This window comes from Gopherus evgoodei, chromosome 10 (assembly GCF_007399415.2).
Source record: "Gopherus evgoodei ecotype Sinaloan lineage chromosome 10, rGopEvg1_v1.p, whole genome shotgun sequence".
Classification (NCBI taxonomy): Eukaryota; Metazoa; Chordata; order Testudines; family Testudinidae; genus Gopherus; species Gopherus evgoodei.
Window position 1 is genome coordinate 44203116 of NC_044331.1, and position 21170 is coordinate 44224285.

General features: G+C 42.7%; 1 protein-coding gene across 13 annotated transcripts in view; it reads left to right on the plus strand.

Annotated features, from left to right (window-relative positions):
* Nucleotides 1-21170, plus strand: part of BBS4 (Bardet-Biedl syndrome 4) — a 105936-nt gene that overhangs the window by 9567 nt on the left and 75199 nt on the right. For 4 of the 13 annotated variants that reach the window (XM_030577486.1, XM_030577490.1, XM_030577496.1 and 1 more), the window contains exons 2-3: nt 3739-3790; nt 19440-19587. The exons of 1 other annotated variant lie outside the window; for it this stretch is intronic. In XM_030577486.1, the coding sequence (XP_030433346.1) occupies nt 19563-19587 (25 nt within the window). In that variant the 5' untranslated portion in view covers nt 3739-3790; nt 19440-19562. Of the gene's footprint in view, nt 1-3738; nt 3791-19439; nt 19600-21170 lie in introns of those variants that run through there. 8 more of the 13 variants (XM_030577489.1, XM_030577485.1, XM_030577493.1 and 5 more) reach the window with 5 other exon arrangements.

The following is a 21170-nucleotide window of genomic DNA, read 5'->3' on the forward strand; positions in this document are numbered from 1 at the left end:
AGGTCAATGGAAGAAGTCTGCCATTGACCTAACTACTGCCAGTTGCTGTGGAAGAAGCATTCCACTGCAGGGAGAGCAGCTCAGACACTACCAGAGAAGGAAGGCCAGCTCACGTGAGTAGGGGTGAGGGGGCAGAGACAAGGATATAGGGGTTTAGATCCCCTAAAGGGACAGGGGGGCCCCATATCCTAGAATATATACCAGGGGAGAATGTGGGGCCAACAGGCATGCCTGCATCTATTCTCCCCCAGTCTCCCTTCCCAGTGTCCCTCCTCTGAACCTCCCTATCCCTCTCACCTCCCATCCCTATTTATTGATCCCTCTCCCCATGATGCAGCCCCAAACCCCTTTCACTCCTCTTCCCCCTAAAATGCCCTTCACTGGAAATAAGCCTTTGCACATCTAATTTTATTTTACAAGAATACTTTATTACATTTTCCACCCATTCTCCCACCAAAAAACCCTCCAAACACTGATGCACAGATTTTAAGCAATATGCCCTGAGACCATGTCCAGATTTCTGCCCAAGATTGGGTTCAAACTGACACTGGCTGTGTGGGTTAGAGTCAAAGAAGTACTGTTTATCTTTTGAGCTATCCTGGTGGTGTGAAATTTTGAAGGTTACACATTCTGTTAATTCTTCTGTCCATGTCTGCACAGTGTAATCTATTACAGTGGTTTTCAAACTTTTCTGGCGACCCAGTTGAAGAAAATTGATGCTCGTCACCCTATGGAGCTGGGGATGAGGCATTTGGGGTGTGGGAGGGGCTCAGGGCTGGGGCGGAGGGTTGGGGTGAGGGCTGCAGGGTGGGGCTGGGAATAAGGGGTTCAGGGTGTGGGAGGGGGCTCTGGGGTGGGACTGGGAATGAGGGGCTTGGGCTGCAGGAAGGGGCTCCGGGTTTGGGGGGTCTCAGGGCAGGGACAGGAGATTGGGGCACGGGCTTACTTCGAGCAGCTCCCGGTTAGAGGTGCAGTTGGAGTACCAAGGCAGGCTTCCTGCCTGTGCTGGCACCGCGGACCATGCTGTGCCCCAGAAGCGGCCAGCAGCAGGTCCAGCTCCTAGTCAGAGGCATGCAAATGGCTCTGCGCGGCTCTCACCCTGGTGCTCGGAACAGGGACAGGATGCAGAGCCATGTAGCTGCCCCCCGCCTAGGAGCTGGACCTGCTGCTGGCCCCTTCCGGGGTGCAGCATGATGTTAGAACAGGTAAGACCTAGCCTGCCTTAGCCGGGCAGCACTGCCAATGGGATTTTTAATAGTCCGGTCGGCAGTGCTGACCAGAACCTCTGTGACCCAGTGCCTTGCATTTCACGACCCAGTACTGGGTCATGACCCGCAGTTTGAAAACCAGTGATCTATTACGCACATGATCCTTAGAACTGTGTATTATGCACCGAACTGTAGCAGCAAATTTTTCTTCAAATAATGTTTTAATTTGATTTCTACCAAAAGGCCGGTGGGTGCCAGGCATTGTATTGGGGGAAGGGTGTGTGATCTCAGCCCTGGTTTAATTCCTATGGCAGCTGTTCTAGGGCGGTTCAAAAAACCTTGCCAGAATGAAGAAGAGGTCAGTGTAGCTGGAAAACTTGTCTCTCTCGCCAACAGATGCTGGTCCAATAAAAGTTATTACCTCGCCCACCTTGTCATTTTAACATCTTGGAACCAACATGGCTACAACAACACTTCAAATTGTCAGAATGTATCAACTTTAAGAAAAGCGGGTTTTTTCCAGAGGCTATATCTTGAGAACCTCTTGATCAAATGGTTCCAAAATTCGATCACTGACAGAACCCTGAGACCCTATGAGACGCATATAATTTCACAGCAATCAAAGTAACCAGGCAGATTTTAGAGCACTTAGAGTCGAGCTTTAAACAGAAAGCTGGTCTTAACCTTAACTGTTGGTGATGCATGAGATGGAATAGAATCTAGCTCAGTTGTATTGGCTTGCAGGAGTAAAAAAGCAATCAAACTCAACTTTGTAGATGCACACAGGAAGTAGATCTGCTCAATGTTTTGAGTGTAGAAACCTACTTTGAGTCAGTTGTGCTTTTTGTGTCTAAAGGATGTTTCCCGTTTGTCAATGCCTGCCTTAACTTCCTAAGTGTCTGCCTTAGCTCCATGGTAAGAGTCATATGTAAGAACAGCAAAAGGATTTTTGTGATCTTTATATGAATACTCTCCTCTTTGCTGTCAACAAATATCTGTCAGGTCTGCTACAAGCAGCACTCTTCTGCTTGAGAGTTTGACGTGTTTGGAATCAAACGTCAGTGTCTTGTGTGCAGCGCTCTGGCATTTCTCTGAAGCATTTACCGTTTGGCACAGTCAGAGGCAGAAGTCTGGGCTAGGTGTTCCTTTAATCTGCTCCAGTGCATTGCTATGATCCTAGTGTATATTCTCTCAATGTAGAAAAGATCTCATCTTCACTAATGCTCAGCAATTTCACAATTAGCTTTGCATCAAAAGCAGTGGGAGTCGATGTCTCTAAATGGCCAGGGATGCTAAGAATGTATCCTCCATCTGGCAGCATAGGCGCAGACTTCCCCTCTTTCCCCTAGGAGCTTGACACCTTCTCTGCCCCCATCCCCACTCCACCCCTTCCATGAGGCCCTGCCCCCTTCCCTGCCCCCATTCCAACCCCTTCCCTAAAGTCCGCACCCCAACTCCTCCCCCTCCCTGCCAATATACCAACTCCTTCCCCAAATCCCTGCCCCAGCCCTGCCTCCTTCCCTGATTATGCCATGTTCCCACTCCTCCTGCCCTCCCGAAGCATGCTAAGTGGCTGGGCGGGAAGCGCTGGGAGGTAGGTGAAGGAGCAGGGATGTGGCGTGCTCAGGGGAGGAGAAGGTGGAGGGTGAAGGGAGTTTGGCTGCCGGTTGGTGCAGAGCACCAACTAATTTTTCCCTGTGGGTGCTCCAGCCCCAGAGCACCCATAGAGTCGGCGCCTATGTTTGCCAGTGCCAAGAATAGAAAAGGGGTTAATAGATCTCCCCACCATATCAAAGCAGAGTAGTTTCCATAGCTTACATTTCCTCATCCAGAAAAGGTGGTATGCTAGGGTACAAGAATTAGACCACCCTATTCCAGCACCAGCCCTACCAGTGATGTCTTCAGAACAGCACAGAGAGCCTTTTGAAACACCCTGTTAATCAAATGCCTCTCACAGTTAATATTAGGACTCATTTCCTTAGGGCCAAATCCTGCAAACCCTTGCTCGTGTGAGTAGTTCCAGCAAGTCCTATGGGATTACTCATTACTACACTACTACAGAGAATCTTCCATTCTCCTTTGCTGAACCACTTCAGACCCACAGTGCTGTAATTAACTATGTAGGCAGCTAGTATTCTTGTGTAATGGACTTCTGCCATTCCCTCTGATTTTTAAGGAGCTTTTTATACGGTTGCATTTTCAATAAGCAAAATATGCCCATGTTATTCTCACTTCCCAAACCCTAATAAATGTAGGCGTACTAACTGTATTGATGTTAGCTAGCAATAAAAACACTTGTACTTATTAAGATCAGAGATTTTTCTTAATCTACACAAATAGCAAATATCTGGATTGAGCTTCCAACAGAAATGACTAGCATCTGGCTAGTACAGTAGATTCTGTTTAGCAGAGACACTGCTGTTTTTGCTTTGTGCTTTGACATTTGCCAGCTGTCCTTTTGGGGGGTTTTGTGGGGGAATTCCTTGAAGAAGTCTTGTCATTTTAACGCTGTCCTTTTCTATCATTTCAGGCTTCACCATTCCCAATAGCTACAGAATCTCAGAAACCCCGCCCAAGAAAAGGTTTGTTTAAGGATGTGCTTACAATAGTATTACTTAGGTAGGAGAACGTAACAAGATTGCTCTGTAATGGGTAAACCTGTCTGAGAAGCACACATGTCCACTACTAAACTTACTCCCACTTGTGATCCAATCTGTATATGAATCATTTGTTTTCAGAGGTGAAAAGCGAGTATACTCATTTACTGCACAATGTGGTCTTTAATCACTACTGTGTATGGCAGTGGTGGCCAAACTTACTGACCTTCTGAAATTTAAGAGCTGGGGCGTGCCTGCCAGTTGCTTGGGGCTTCAGCCTTGTGGCAGGGTGATGGGGCTAGGGGTTTCTGTTCTGCAGGGAGGGGGATCTTGAGGCTTCAGCCCCGTGGGAGGCACTTGTTTGGGCTCAGGGCTTCAGCCCTGCTCTTGCTGAAGCCCTGAGCCCCAGCAGGCATTCCATGTGTGGTTGAAGCCCTGAGACCCCCCATCCCTGCTGGGCAGAAGCCAGAGGTGACACAAGGGGTCACATGGCCCCCCAGATTTTTGCCAGGATTTTCTGGCCACACTTGCTCGCAGTGCCACTGGGCTCCCTGCTGCACAGCAGCTGCTGGAGCTAGCAAGCTGGAAGCTGCAGTCATGGGGAGAGGCAGCGGCAAACAGCTGGGAGTTGCAGGGAGAACTGCTGAGGGTAAGAGAGGGGTGTCTCTGGGGGGGCAAACCTTTAAATTGTGCCCCCGCCCAACAGGCACCAGTTGTCTCTGGCAGAAGTCCAAGCCCCACCACCCTGCAGCAGGGCAGAAGCCCTGAGCATGCACAGCACCTTCCCCCTCCCCGCCCCCCCCCAGTCTGGTAGACAGAGAATGGGAGTGAGGGGCACTGCAAGCCGCACTTTAACTGTAAAAGAGCCACAGTTTGGCCACCCCGGTGAATGTTTTATTAGATACATACTTACTGGGCTGTTCTGCAATTTTGGTTTTCATTTTCCTCTTGATTAATATGGGTTTGCTCATTATCTATTCTATAAATTCCTGGATTCTTTAAAGCGATACTTTACCCTAAAGATGCCATTGTGGAACTCCAGATTCATTAAGCTTAATGATTTTTCATATAAAATTTCCTTGGTTTGGAGGTAAAGAGTTGTTTTTGTAACTGCCCTCCTCAAACTTGCTGTGGTATTTAAGTGGGTTTGCACAGATTTAAAAGTAAGGCCTAATTTGGCCTGCAGAGCCTCTTATTGGTGATGCTATATGAAATGGGAGGAAAAATGCAGCTTGACTCTCAGATCCCTGAGGGTTTGTGGTGCTACCAGATAGATTATTATTATTTTACTTGCAAACTGAGCAAATTTGGTCTGGAAATACCCTTAATCACTTTTTAAGACAATTCAGGGAGCACTCAGCTTTGCTTCCAACACAGCTATTGATGTTTGGCATACACTCTGCCTCCCTGTCTGTGGGAAGTCCAGGCTGTAGTTCTAAATGCCCTGTGATGCAGAGAGCCTTAGTGCTAACTGTCATCCTCTCCCTTGACTCTCTATTTAAAGGGTGTAGATACAATGTGAGTACTAAATGGGCACTTATTTGCCATCTTAATGACAGCAGGATAATGTGTCATAACTTCTGGCTTCTAAAGGCAAAGCTCTTCCTTAAAGATCATCCCTCACTCTCACAGATCCTGGGAGACAGGCCAGTCCTTGCTTATAGACAGCCTCCCAACCTGAAACAAATACTCACCAGCAGCTGCACACCGTACAACATAAACACTAACCCTGGAGCCTATCCTTGCAACAAAGCCCGATGCCAGCTCTGTCCACATATTGATTCAAGTGACACCATCATAGGACCTAATCACATCAGCCACGCCATCAGGGGTTTGTTCACCTGCACGTCTACCAACGTGATATGTGCCAGCAATGGCCCCTCTGCCATGTACATTGGCCAAACCGGACAGTCTCTTCTCAAAAGAATACATGGGCACAAATCTGACATCAGGAATCATAACATTCAAAAACCAGTGGGAGAACACTTCAACCTCTCTAACCACTCAGTGACAGACTTGAAGGTGGCAGTTTTGCAACAAAAAAACTTCAAGAACAGACTCCAAAGAGAGACTGCTGAACTCAAATTAATATGCAAATTAGACACAATTAACTCAGGCCTTAACAGAGACTGGGAATGGCTGGGTCATTACACTAACTGAATCTATTTCCCTATGTTAAGTTCTCCTCACACCTTCTATGGGTCATCTTAATTATCACTTCAAAAGTTTTTTTTTCCCCTGCTGACGATAGCTCATCTCAATTGGTTAGACTCTTCCTGTTGGTATGCATACTTCCATCTTTTCATGTTCTCTGTATGTATAAATATCTCCTGTCTGTGTGTTCCATTCTGTGCATCTGAAGAAGTGAGCTGTAGCTCACGAAAGCTCATGCTGAAATAAATTTGTTAGTCTCTAAGGTGCCACAAGTACTCTTATTCTTTTTGTGGGTACAGTCTAACACGGCTGCTACTCTGAAATTTGCTGTATTGGAATTCTGCCATGGCTGAGCTCAGGAGTTCAGAGAAGCCATTTTGTTTCTCCTGAGGGAGAGGTTAAACTAAATGAAAGAAGGCTGTTGAATCCTGTCAGCTGAATTCTACCAATGGAACGGGATATGAGGCCATATCCCAAAGCTGCTACTTCATGGTTACAGAACACAGATCTTAAGGTTGCTGACCTGTGCATTGAGTCCAAGCCTCTGTACAGCAGATACCAGTTTTCACGTAGAGCTGAGAGGGAGAGACTGTTATAGCTGCAGGGTCTCTGTCAAAGTAGTTTAGCCCCAAAATCTTTCCCCTGACAGCGTTCTGTTCTGGGGTGAAAATGATGGCTGTATCATCCTGAAATGACTGACCCATGTCTTCCTAGATAGGCTGATCCTCCCACTTGCTGTGTGCTCTGGTCCTTTCCTAGTCCTTCACATCCATCCTTTTCTGTGAAGCCGCCTAATCTGATCTCCTCTCCTGTGATGCTCCCATGCCTGAGTTGTTTTGCAATGTCTTGTGTATGCATTATGTAATATTTGTATGAATTATATGGGGGTGGGGACATTGTCTTTCTGTTTCTAGAGCATGGTGTAGACTTACAGTGCTCTATAAATAGCAACTGTAGAGGGCCACAGATCTGATGTGAAGTTTCATAGAATGTCAGGTTGGAAGGGACCTCAGGAGGTCATCTAGTCCAACCCCCTGCTCAAAGCAGGACCAATCCCCAGACAGATTTTTTGCCCCAGATCCCTAAATGGCCCCCTCAAGGATTGAACTCACAACCCTGGGTTTAGCAGGCCAATGCTCAAACCACTGAGCTATCTCCCCCCCCCCCACTTTTGCTTCAAGGCCCTTTCCTGTAGTGCTATGATATATTAATCCATTCCTTCATAATTTGTAAATTTAACAATCCAAAAAAAAAATGTTGCCATCAACCTAACACACCAGTGGAGGGGGGTTATGGTTGAAGATGGCATGCATTAGCTTAGTTTTTAGCTAAGTTGTTAAATCGAGAGTCGGGTGTCTTGCATCTGTTTGTGTGAATTTATGTTAATCATTTGGGGAAACATGAGCTCCAGCAGTTAAGACTTCCTTGATGGGTCCACCGTTATGGCAGGTGAGATTTTTGTTCTGTGTAACCCCCTGACCATGGGCTATTGAATAATATTTTAGGAAAACCTCTCCAAAATCTTGAAAAGTCTCCACACTAATTCTATGAACTTTACATAAAAGTGCATTCTTGTTGGTTGTTATAACCTTAATACATATTCTTCACAAGTCAGAGATAGATGTAGGTTTCATTTTTAGAAGGTACACGCTATACATTTTTAAAGTGATTTATTCTGAAAACATTTCAGATTAGTTTTACAGCTATAGCAGAAAATGAATTGTTGTTTGGTTATTTCATTTACCAAAGGTAATTGAAGCAAATATTTATGAAGTCATTGGTAGGTGAGCTATCTCCAGCGCAACCAGTTAATCATTAATATTTGAGGATTTTCTTGCCATGCTGTATTAGAAAAAGAACATCAACAGACAGACATTTAAATTGTTTTATTTAACTAAAACAACAACGCTATGTATTCTGGATTTTTTTCTTCAGCAGCAAACATATAATATTTTAACAAAACAAGCATATGAATTTTTTAATTGAGTTAAACATTCAAGTTTTTTAAAAGCAGGTTTGTTTTTGTTAAAATTGTTATTAACTAAAATAGTTAAATGAAATATTAAAAAAAAAATTAAATTGACTATGCCAGCAGGTCAACATGAGAAACTTAAATCATGGCTTCTGCAGCTAACTCAGTCATCTTCACCTTCATTTTCCTGTTTTTTCATAATCTGGAAAAGAAAAGCAAGCTTTCCTGCTTTTTTCAGATCCCAAACAATTTCTCAATTTGAAATGAATTAGTCCAAAGGAAGAAAATATTCTTTCTACACTGACAGAAGAAGCTACTGCTGTTGAAAGTGAGATTATCACTTCAACAGTCTCTGAATCCAAGCGCTTAAGTGATTTCCACCAGTTCACTGGCGTGACTTTCTTTAAAACATCATCAGCAAACATAGATTTCTTGAATGGTTCACCCTTACTCTGAAGTTTATTATAGTTGGCATTAGGGAGGGATGATTGCTGGATGTCCATGTCATAGCCAATTCCTCTTCTTCAGCAGTTAAGGTTTGGCCCTCGTTCCAAGTATTGAGAATATTTGGAAGAAAATGAGCTGGAGATAGTGCTTGCCCCATTCGTTGTTTGTTTTTTTTTAATGTTTGTAATTTAACTCTGTCATTGCATATTTCTCTTTTTAAGATCTCACTCAGTTCCTTCCAAATTTCAACAGCGTCAGCAATAAAACAGCTATTTCCCTCCATTTTGTTCAAGACTGCAGAAAGAGGCATCAGGGCATTCAGCATGTGTTCAACATTTCTCTTAAACCCAATGTTGAAAACTTTGGCAGTAACAGTGTCATCTATTTTTTTGTGATTTTGTTCACAAACTGTCATCAGATTAGGCCAGTTCTTGATATAGTGCTCAGAACAGTCCACTACTGAGTTCCATCACATGTCTTGCGGGAGAGTTAGCTTGGTTCCTCCCACTTTTTTCAGAGCAGCTGCTGCAAAGTGGTTCTTACAGAACTATTTTTAAATTTCTACAACATTAGCCTTTATTTCTGGAACACCGAAGTCTTTGGCTAGGAGGTGCATCAAATGAGCACTGCAACTATATGTTATTAGCTTGGGACTCACTTCTAAATAATTTCTTCTCATCTTGGTTACATCTGCAGCATTGTCTGTGACCAAGCTGTGTACTAGACGTTTGATTTTTTTTTCACAGTTTGTTATAGCTTTTTCTACTGCTACTTCTTGTAAGTATTCTGCTGTGTGTGCATTTCCTGATGTATCAATTGTTTCTGTAAGGAAGACATTCCCTTCTTCTGTTGCCACACAAGCACATACAACAGGATCATTGTGGACATTGCTCCACCCATCAAGACTCAGGTTAACAATTTCATCTTCTAGACCTTTTGCACACTGCTCAATTTCTCTTTTATACATTTTATCCAGCAATTTGCCTGCGACATCTGCTCTGTTGGGTGGACTGTATCCTGGTCTTAATGACTGAATCATGTTAATGAAGTGTGGGTTCTCAGTCATATGTAAAGGAGAGTTTGTTGCATAAACAAGCCAGGCAATTTTTTCATCAATTACCTCTTTTTGTAATGTGCTGGTTCTTATCACAAACTTATCTATGGTTGTTTCTGGGTGATGGAGATTTTTTTTCTTTTTGCTACAGGTGATATACTGTGGCTGTGTGACATACATGATGTGACTGAAACACTATAATTGGCAGATAACTCTGAAACTATAGAAAATTATGGTGATCTTGAAGATGGATAGTCTTCAGAATCCTTTATGTTGAGGATGGATTCTCCTAAACAAAATAAGCCAATGCAGTTATTTAATTATTATTACCATATTGCTCATTTAGTATTACTCATTGCATTCACTGACACTCAGTACTACTTTAAAGGTGAAATTGTAAAAGGAAAATCTGCCTATTTCAGCTATTTATTTTTTATCACGACTGTATCTAAAATGATAGTACCATAGAGTAACAACTATATTTTTTGCTCAAAACATGAGAAGTCAAGAATAGTCCAGAAGGAAGACAGGTAGTCCTTAAGAAAGAAGTATGAAATAAAAAAGTTTACCAACCTGAAGAAAGGAACATGTCTGAACATGCTGGATCATCATCTTCAACGCAGCTTCCTCCTGAGAAGAAACACTTCTCATGATGTTTCATTCAGGCAACCAGGCCTTGCATTTCTTTGTTGCACTGTTTGCATTTTGCACGCATGCCTGTCTTACCCACAGGTAGAGGAACTTCATTAAAATATTTCCAAACTGGGTCCTTTTCACGTCCTGCTGCCATTATAGGTTTTCCCGTCTAGTGAGAGAATGGTATGGTAGATCTCAAATCAATGACAGCTACACTCAGAAAGACCTCAAGACTTCTGAAATATGCTGTTCAAGCAGTTTCATTTTTGTTTCTACTGCCTGATCCTCCCTTCTCACATTTATCTCCAGACTACTTCTCCTTGTCCAGATCATTCCGCCCCCAACAATCTTCTATTCATTGAACTTTTTGAAACTTTGCACTTTTAGAGAGAGGTAAAGGGGTTGACTTTGTGTACACAAATTTGCAGAGGGACAATAGGGTTGAGATCTGTTATTTCTCACCTCTATATATTATTTATTTATTTATTTATTTATTTAAAAATATTTTTGCTGTTAACAAGCATGTTCTTTCTGGAGACACTAATCCACAGTTTGAGAACTGTAAAACTAAGCGTCTCTGATGGTATCTTCTATACCGATCACTGAGTCGCATTGGGTAGATAGAAAGATTAACCTAAATAATCTATACAGAAGCCCTTGGAACCCCATAAGACTGGGTCCCTAATCTATGAATTATTGGAACTAATTTACAAAACTTTTCTTAAACATTACATGAATATATTGTCTCATACTATAGAATTAGAATTTATAATCCCTATTCCATGATGAGATACGTTCTAGCTCAAAGATCGTTTTAATTAAGATATCTGTAGATAGGTTTTTCCTCAAAAACCATTTTATTAAAAAAATCCAATTTAAATAAAAAAAATCTGTTTTTTTGTTTGTTTGTTTGTTTTTAATCATTGATCATTATCCACCCTGCCTGAAACATTGTGTTCAGTTCTGGGCACCACATTGTTTGAAAGAACTTGAGAAATGGGGGGAAATTTACTTTTGTTGCTCATCTCTGATTAGAGGGCTGGATCAATGGATTTGGTAGGAAAGACTCGAGAGCAACATACGTATAGCTTGGCTAAGTGACAACTAACAAGGAACAGGAACATTCTCCTTTCGTTTAGTTCTCCTTTGCTCAGCAGTTATGCAGAATGTATGGTGCTGGGAGAGGAGAATCAGGCCTGTGCCTCTTTTTTTCATCATGGCAGTGTTCCTTGCACTAAAGGTGGGCATTCTCTCTGCAATACCTGGCATGGCTGAGGTAGTATTTGAGGGGAAAGCTTTGGAAGGCTCCATGTTTGCCAGATACTATTTGCCTGCATTGCTTTTAGTGTGGTAAGCAAAAGCTTATTTGATCAGCCTGTTTGTTAATCTCTGGAAAATGAGGGCAAGAGCAAGATTTGTAGTGGGAAGTGACATAACAGTGTGTAGTGTGTGTGTGTGTGATGGTAAGGATGGGAAGGGAGAGTGGCATATGGTGTGTACTTTTACAGAGAGAAGTTGAGGGAGGAGGAGCAGAGCAATATTCCTTTTCAGTGATTCATTCTAGTACTTTACTGGAGTCTCTTTATGAGGCTCCTGCATTAACCAAGAAGCCTATTCTAATTCAGCTGAAGAGTTGATGATTTAAATTAGGGGACTAGAGACATCTGCATAAGCTTTGCTCTATAACGAGGTGTGTTTGCGCATGTTTTAAAGGAGCACTGTCAAGATACTCAAACCTGAAAAGGTAACATTATCTTGTGTCAGTTTTCCTTGTTTTAGATATTAAAATTCAATCAAATCAACATCAGTACAAGCAGAGCTACAAATTGATGGAGACAGGTTAGTTGGTTAATTGCAGACCCAGCCCCGCAAGCTGCTCTAGCTGAGTGAACTTCTGTGCCCACATGGAGCTCCCTGACTTCAGTAGGGCTCTGGTATCCGCCTGCACACAGATGCTTGCAGGATCAGGGCCTTGGAATTTCAGCTGTTTGTTCAGCACTTGGTACACTGGGGCCCTGATTTTGATTTAGCACCTCTGGGCTTTACAGTAGTACAATGCACATCGGAAAGTTTTTTCTCTCAGTTGACCAGATATGGTAATCACATAACTAGATTTATCACGTGGTGGTAGCTGAGATGTTGCATCCTGGGCACGTCACTTCAATGAATGTGAATTCTTTTGTATTATGGGGAAAGTATTTTGCTGGCATGAGGAGTGAGCTTACTTTCTACTCTGTTTCCCTAAGCTAGCCCTACTGTAGTAGGTATTTTCATTCAAGTCATCTAGTCCAGCCCCCTGCACTGCAGCAAGACTGAGGGCTTGTCTATACTTATGGCTAAATCTGCACTGCTGTGATTGGTGCAGTGATGTCGATTTAGCGGGTCTGGTGAAGACATCCTAAGTCGATGGCAGAACACTCTCCTGTTGACATCTGTACTCCACCTCCCTGAGAGACAGAAGATAAGTCATGAGGAGAGCATCTCCTGTTGACAGTGCGGTGTAGACACCAGTGTAAGTTGATCTAAATCAGGGGTTCTCAAACTGGGGGTCAAGACCCCTTGGGGGTCATGAGGTTATTACATAGGGGGTTGCGAGCTGTCAACCTCCATCCCAAACCCCACTTTGCCTCCAGCATTTATAATGGTGTTAAATATATAAAAAGTGATTTTAATTCATAAGGGAGGTCGCACTCAGAGGCTTGCTGTGTGAAAGGGGTCACCAGTAAAAAAGTTTGAGAGCCACTGATCTAAGTTACTTAAGGCTTTAGTGTAGACCAACCCTAAGTATTAGTGTTTGTCAAATCTGTTCTTAAAAACCTTAAGTGACAGAGATTCCACAACCTCCCTAGGTAATTTGTTGTAGTGCTTAACTACCCATATAGTCAGGAAGCTTTTCTTAATGTCTAACCTAAATCTCCCTTGCTGGAATTTAAGCCCATTACTACTTGTCCTGTCCTCAGTGGTAAGGAGAACAATTTATCACCTTCCTCTTTATAACAACCTTTTACATACTTCAAAACTGTTATCATGCTCCACTTGCTCTTCTCTTCTCCAGACTAAACACACCTGATTGTTTTTCAATCTTTCCTTTTATATCATGTTTGCTAGACCTTTAATCATTTTTGTTGCTCTCCTCTGAACTTTCTCCAATTTGTAGACATCTGTCCCGCCCAGTCTTTTTTTCTTTTTCTTTTTTTTTTTTCCCCCACTTAAGCTGCCGCTCCTCAGTTCTTGGAAAGTTTCAAGGAAAGGCACTGCAGGAAACGTTGCACTTCTTTTAACGAGGCACTAGTATCTGAGCAGAACTTGGCTGAGCAAATCTGCTTCTCCAAAAGAGCAGAGGCTGGGAGTGGGTTTCAGAGCACAATCCCCTCTCCTCTGCCTGCACAGTAATGGTTGCTGGCTGCATCCATTTGGGACTAAAGATCCACAAAGGAAGAACTGAAATAATGTCTTCTCTGTGTAGACTTTTATATATCAGTATATGCAATCTGACTATTGATGCCTTCTAAAAGCAATATTGCTCCGACTCAGGAAACCGGGGTTCTAGTCCCATCTCTGCTACTGTCTTGCTATGGCACCTCTGATGAGTCCTTTTCCTTCTGTGCCTCAGTTTCCCCCATCTGTAAAAAGGGGATCTCCCCCTTCTAGATCTACTTATGAAAAGTTCAACATAAGAGCTAAGTAATATTATTATTTATTATGCTGAGTTGAGATCCTAAGATTGCATTTGTTTGTGCTGGGTAGAAGACTGCTATTAAACTTCCTTTCCTGACTGTGGATCATATTTGTGAAACAATTTAAAAGCTGGTTATAAATTAGCTATTTCTACATACAGTGTGCAAGTGACCTGGTACTAGATTAGTGGTTTTCAAACTTTTTTTCTGGCGACCCTGTTGAAGAAAATTGTTGATGCTCATGACGCAACGAAGCTGGGGGTGTGGGAGGGGCTCTGGACTGGGGCAGAGGGTTAGGGTGCAAAGGTGAGGGCTGCAGCCAGGAATGAGGGGTTCAGGATATGGGAGGGGACTCTGGGATGGGGCAGAGGTTTGGGATGCGGGAGGGGGTCAGGGTTCTGTCCTGGGGGTGCAGGCTCTGGGGTGGGGCTGGGGATGAGGGGTTTGGTGTGCAAGAAGGTGCTCTGGGTTTGGGGTGGGGCTGAGGGCTGGGACAGGGGATTGGGGCGCAGGCTGACCTTAGGTGGCTCCTACTCAGCGGCGGTGCTAAGGCAGGCTTCCTGCCTGTCCTACCACTGCAGACCGTGCTGCGCCCCGGAAGCAGCCAACAGCATGTCCGGCTCCTAGATAGATGTGCGCAAGTGGCTGTGCACGGCTCTTACCTGCAAACGCCGCTCCTCTACTCCCGCTCCCATTGGCCAGGGAGTGCGGAACTGGTGCTTGGGATGGGGGCATTGCAAGGAACCCCTTGGCGCCCTGCCTAGGAATCTGTTGCTGGCTGCTTCCAGGCACCGCGCGATGTTGGAACAGGTAGGGACTAGCCTGTCTTAGGCAGGCAGCACCGCCGATGGGACTTTTAACAGCCCAGTTGGCAGTGCTGGCCAGAGCCACCGTGACCCAGTGCCTTATGTTCCACAACCCAGTACTGGGTTGCAACAGGCAGTTTGAAAGCCGCTGTCCTAGATAAGGCTCCACAGAATACTGTTACTACAGATCTTTAGAATCCTGAGACTTGAAGGTTGAGATTAAAGAGTGTCCCTTTTACAGACAGTTCAATCTAAAAAGGAAATGATGAGATCATTCTGAGAGTGTATAAATAAATGGTCTGGGGCAGGTTGTCAGGTTGGGAGGTGATGCAGGAATCAGGTTAGAAATCTCTAAACCTCACCTTAAAGAGACTGGTGGGAAATGAACACCAGAGAGCAGTGTTCTGTGGCAACCATTATGCAGGAACTGACATGTTAACAGTTAAAACCATTCATTATTTTGTCCTTTATTCCCTATGGGGAGAATTGCTCTGAAAATCAGTTCCCTTTGTTGCCACATCAAGATCTATAACTCTCTGTGTTGTTTATTTTTCCCAAACAAATGGTGATAGAATAAAGGGAGCTCTGCTCCTCGAATCAGGATGGAGTTAATATCAGCCTGCTGAGAGGGGATTTTAATCTCCCTACTGCATTTTAAATTAATCAGATATTTTCTGAAATGCTTTACTTGTTTTAATTGAAATTGACTGGCTCCCATCTTTCCAATTTCCTTTCCTCAAGCACTCCAATCAAATCATTTTACAGTAACCGATAATACTATATAGGCAAAGGCACTTTTCCCAGTGTGTATTGTTGGTCTTACGGAACATAATTCCAATTTATTTCCTTTTGTCATGAAAAAGGTTATTTAGAAAATGAAGTTTGGCCTCTCCTGTTAGTCTAGTCACGGCTGATAGGTTCGTGGACTAACTTTAAATACATTTTGAATCATACAACGTATGAGCCAGGCTTTGGCTCATATATATCAATAGCATTTTACGGTAGGGTAGAAAAGCTTTAAACGGAAACCTGAATATGTTTCTGAATGCAGTAGATAGAGTATACGTCCAGTAATGTTAGTGAATATTGAGCATACACTTCTGTTGGATTACAAAGAAGCAGGTTGTTGGATAGATACCCTCCTTAGAATCATAGAATATCAGGGTTGGAAGGGACCTCAGGAGATCATCTAGTCCAATCCCTGCTCAAAGCAGGAACAATTCCCAACTAAATGATCCCAGTCAGGGCTTTGTCAAGCCTGACCTTAAAAATCTCTAAGGAAGGAGATTCCACCACCTCCCTAGGCAGGGCCGGCTCCAGGCCCCAGCACGTGCTTGGGGCGGTATGCCGCGGGGGGCGCTCTGCCGGTTGCCGGGAGGTTGGCAGGCGGCTCTGGTGGACCTCCCACAGGCATCCCTGCGGAGGGTCTGCTGGTCCCGCGGTTCTTGTGGAGCATCCGCAGGCATGCCTGCGGGAGGTCCACCAGAACCGCGGGACCAGCGGACCCTCCGCAACCACGTCTCTGGGAGATCCACTGGAGCCGCGGGACCAGCGGACCCTCCACAGCAACGTCTGCGGGAGATCCACCGGAGTCGCAGGACTGGCGAGCGGCAGAGCGCCCCCCATGGCGTGCCGCCGTGCTTGGGACGGCGAAATGGCTAGAGCTGGCCCTGTCCCTAGGTAACCCATTCCAGTGCTTCACCACCCTCCTAGTGAAAAAGTTTTTCCTAATATCCAACCTAAACCTCCCTCACTGCAACTTGAGACCATTACTCGTCGTTCAGTCACCTGGTACCACTGAGAACAGTCTAGATCCATCCTCTTTGGAACCCCCTTTCAGGTAGTTAAAAGCAGCTATCAAATCCCCCCCTCATTCTTCTCTTCTGCTGACTAAACAATCCCAGTTCCCTCAGCCTCTCCTCATAAGTCATGTGCTCCAGCCCCCTAATCATTTTTGTTGCCCTCCACTGGACTCTTTCCAATTTTTCCTCATCCTTCTTGTAGTGTGGGGCCCAAAACTGGACATGGTACTCCAGATGAGGCCTCACCAATGTCGAATAGAGGGAAATGATCACTTCCCTTGAACTGCTGGCAATGCCCCTACTTATACAGCCCAAAATGCCACTTATATAGCCCAGAATGCTGTATTTTGGGCTGTGCTTCCTCAAAATGGACTCCTGTAGATCATTTTCTAAGTGACCATCTTCTCTTATGAATTTCAAGGAAGCAGTGGATATAAAAGCTGAAAGTGTTCCCCCAAATTCTAGCCCTTCTGTTATTTTATGGAAGTGTTGTCTAGTGGTTAGAACAGGGGATTTGCTTCTGTTCCTAATTCTGCTTCTGATTTCCTGTGTCCTTGGGCAAATCACTTCACCTCTCATTTTCCCCATCTACAGAACGGGTCTGATATTTAGTTACCACACAAAAATGAAGTAGGGTGCACTAATGCTAGCAAAGCACTTTGATACTGTAGATTTAGGATGCTATATAATGTACTAAGTATTATAATCTAGAACTAAGTCTTGTATAATTGCTACTAAAGGAGTAGCATATGGTGTTGCAGGGTGGAGGCAAGTTGCATGGACATAGCAATGTAGGGGAGTTTCAGTCTGAAACAATGCAATAAAATCTAGCTAGCTAGGCATTTATACCATGCTCATCACAGCAGGGAATCACAATTTAGGCCTCTCTCAAATCCAGCACTCAAAAATGTAGAGAGAGAAATAACTATATTAACCCTTTAGATTCAGGAAATTGGTAACTCCTGGATTTTACTTAGCATCCTTAACTAACATTACGATGTTTCCAAACACCACAGGTAGGGACCTGGACATTCACTAAGTCTCCAGTTCAGCAAAACACTAAGCATAGGCTAAACTTTGCTGAATGGCTTTGCTTTGAATTGGGGCCTAATTTTATTTATATGCCTTGGGTATTGGTTTGTTTCTTTAGAATAAACAGTGTTTGGATATTTTAGGTCCTGCGAATCATTATCATTAGATAAATTTTGCTTCTGTTCTATACAGCTTACATGGCAGCTAATCAAAACACCTCATTGGGCCACTAGTGCTGGAACTGAAGTTCGTTCTGTCTTAATGTATTCTCCATCACTGAGATGAAGCAAGTTACTGCACTATGTTTAAAACAAGCGATGAAAGAGGTTTATCACAGATAAACACACTAGGATCCAGTGTCCTATGTGTAAATAATAACACTGAATAGTAGGAACTAGCTGTTGCGGATAAATTTAATGGGAATATAAGAAGCATGTAATGTAAAAATGTCTTAAAACTGTAGTTTAAATCTACTTGTACACTAATTGGTACCGGAACTGTCCCTATGTATAGCTTAAAACTGTTACTTATTCAGCATGCAGAGATATGATTCACATGCAGATGACCTTTATAAAGTTTTCACAGCTAATTCTAACATGTCAAAATATAGTTTGCTTTTTAGACACTGGTATTGAAATCTTCTCAAGCAATTTATGTTGTTTTTGTCCAGCTAAATTGCCTTTGTCAGCATTTAACACAGCAATATTGATAGTCCATTATTTTTTGGACAGGCATAGAGCTGGTCTTTGAAGGGAGGAAATAGTTAGTGATTAAAAATGTATATTTTTAGAAACGATACTTGCAGATTTGACCAGCAACAGCACAAGCCCCATCTTCTTTAGTATTGCTCCTTCACAGTAGCTAGGGAAGTACGCTTACAGATAAGTAATGCAACTCAAAATACACACTTTGTCTCACAGCTTTTAGTTAATAAAATATCTTTAGCTTTTGCAGAAATTGACAAGTCTGAAGTTTATGATCTGTCCCTGGGATGCATCTGACTTTCTCTCCAGGTACTCCCCATGCTGGCGGATCAATGGATGGGAATCTCTTCTGCTCCTGGAAACGTGCTAAAGGATAAAACACACTGAATATCGCTAATGGTTTAGTACCCTGATAAGTTGACTTTGTGCATTGCAGAGCTGGTCATTTCTGAACTCCTAATACTTTCAAATTAATATAAATCCGTTCTTTGAGTCAAATTCAAAGGTGCCTTTGAAGTTCTAAGAGTGAAACTCTGCCTGAAAAATCCAGATTAAAACCACCACCCTGAATTAAATTAATTAATGCTTTTAAAGTGTGCTAAATAGAAAAGAATTTAGAAGAAATATCAGAAAGAAATGCCACTGCAAAACATAGTAACTTGGCCTAAGGAATAGGGGAACTCAGGAGACCTGGGTTCTATTTCTGGTTCTGCCACTGGCCTGCTGGCTAACTTTGGACAAGTCACGTTACTGCTCAGTGCCTCAGTTTCCCAGTGAGTACAATGGGGATAATGATACTGACCTTTTGAAATGTACTTTGATATCTGGTGATGGAAAGTGCTCTATAAGAGCTCACTAATTATCATCATCCAAATTATCCAACTTTTTGTGAGTTACAAACTGAAATAAGATTTTGGCCCATCTGGACCTAATAATCCTGGAGGGGGAAATAATTTAAAATATGAGTAAATGCTTCATGTATAGTATATATGAAATATGCTTTTAACCTTCTTATTGAAATTGTGCACTTTGATTCCACATCTGGTGTAAATATTACAGTGTGGAATAGAGGTTTAAATTAGTTTTTTTCCCCTGGTAGAATATTTCTTATCTAAAGTATTTTCACTGCATTTTCCTGACTATAGTAAATCTATAGGTTTTATCATAGATTTAAATGCAGAAGTAGTCATGGTTATAACATAAATCACTCAGAAGTCAGGGAATGTCAAAGTGAAGGTTCAATGTGTCAGTACACCTCTGTGTTCTTGTGCGAGTACATTAAAATCTGTAATTACATGATCAAGCACTATTTCTCAAATAATACAACAACATTTGTTTTTTTCTGCTGAGGTTGGTGTTGCCTAGTGATTTCAGCACAGGACTGGAAATCAGGAAGTTCAGTGTTGTAATCCCGACTCTGGAGCTGTTGGCAACTCACTTAGCCACTCTGCTTCAGTTTCCCAACTTGTAAAAATGAAGATCCGTATCTACATCGCAGGTCTGTTATGAGGTATATTTAGATAATGATTGAGGTTTCTTACTTTTACAACTTTAGATAAACATTGAATCTCAGATAACATCTTATCATATAATCAAAGAGTATATGGTAATATATAAGCAGCAGGTGGCAGAGTTAAGATGATTTCCTGGCTTTTAATTGTGTGCAACTTTGCTATTGCTGAATTCATAAAAGGTTTTATTTATTTATGCAATTTCCTAGGTTATTTTGTTTTATTTGTTTTTTGTTACAGAAATGAGAAAAATGAGGGGGCACAAAAAGGGAGCCTTAGTCTCCCAGGCTTTCAAGCTCCTTGAAAAATCCTTAATCCCAAGCAAATTCCTTTGTGTAATTTACAAACCCTACCACCTTTACATCTACCTTTATGTGCACCATTTAAAAGTAAACAATATTTCCCAATCTGCATTCTCAAGCCTGCATTTTCAAACATTCACAACTTTATTTTAATTACGTACAAAGCTAAACAAAAAGCCCTATGTTGAGAGAACATTAACTTTGCAAACTCATAAGTTAGGAAATGCCAGAATTAAGATTGCACAGCAACAGTAGTTCACTACTCTTGTACATATGCATTATGCTAGAGTCTTCAATGACATGCACATATTCAGTTTTGGCCATGTCCCCAACCTCAATCAGTGCACAGAAACGAAGGTGCTCGCTGAATGGGTAATTATTCAATATTTTATCCTCATCATTCAGTGTATGGCCTAAGCCTTATTTACCTTATACTATCCAAATCCTGTGTTGATTTCAAAATTATTAATTTCCTCGTGGGCTTTTCTATGGAGCTCATCACTGAGGTGTCTGAGAGCTTTACAAACATTAAATAATTTATCTGCACAACACCCCTGTTAGGTAGAGTGGTGTTATCTTCAGTTTACAAAGGGGTTCTGTGGTACAGAGAGATGAATGGCAACATTGTCAAGCGTCCTCTAATTTGGATGCTCAACTTAAGATGCCTATGGTCTTATTTTTCAGAGAACTTAGTATTTTTATAGCGCTTTATATGTCCACAGCAGAGCTCCCTTGCCCAGCAGCACATAACACTTATGGAGCAGAGTCACAGATAGTATCCTGTTCTCTAGGGTAGCACTGGACTGTTTTAAAAGAAACCACCCTTTCTCTTCCTGCAGTTTCCTGCATCATTCCATGTATGCTTTCCAATTTCTGCAACCGATGAGGCAGGGTTCTGTAAACAGCTTTATTCACTGCACATCCTGATTCATTTATCTGAACCCCATCTATCTTGTACACTGTATGGGGCAGATGTCGTGTGGGGGGGAGGATATGTATGTGGTGGGGGGGGAGTATGTAATCATGCAATTAAAGACTGTATCATAATGCATACACAAGGGGGAGGAAAAAAGTTTGCATAGGCAAAAGTTCAGCCTGAGACAGACATTGGACATGGAACATTTAAGCTAGAATGCTTCAAGTTTGGCAGAGTAATAAACAACGGAAAACTGGGTTTTATAATGGAAAGTGTTAGACACCTTAAACTATAGGCATTGCTGCCAGACCTGACTGTTACACATTCTATTTTTTACATTTAGAAAAGAAAG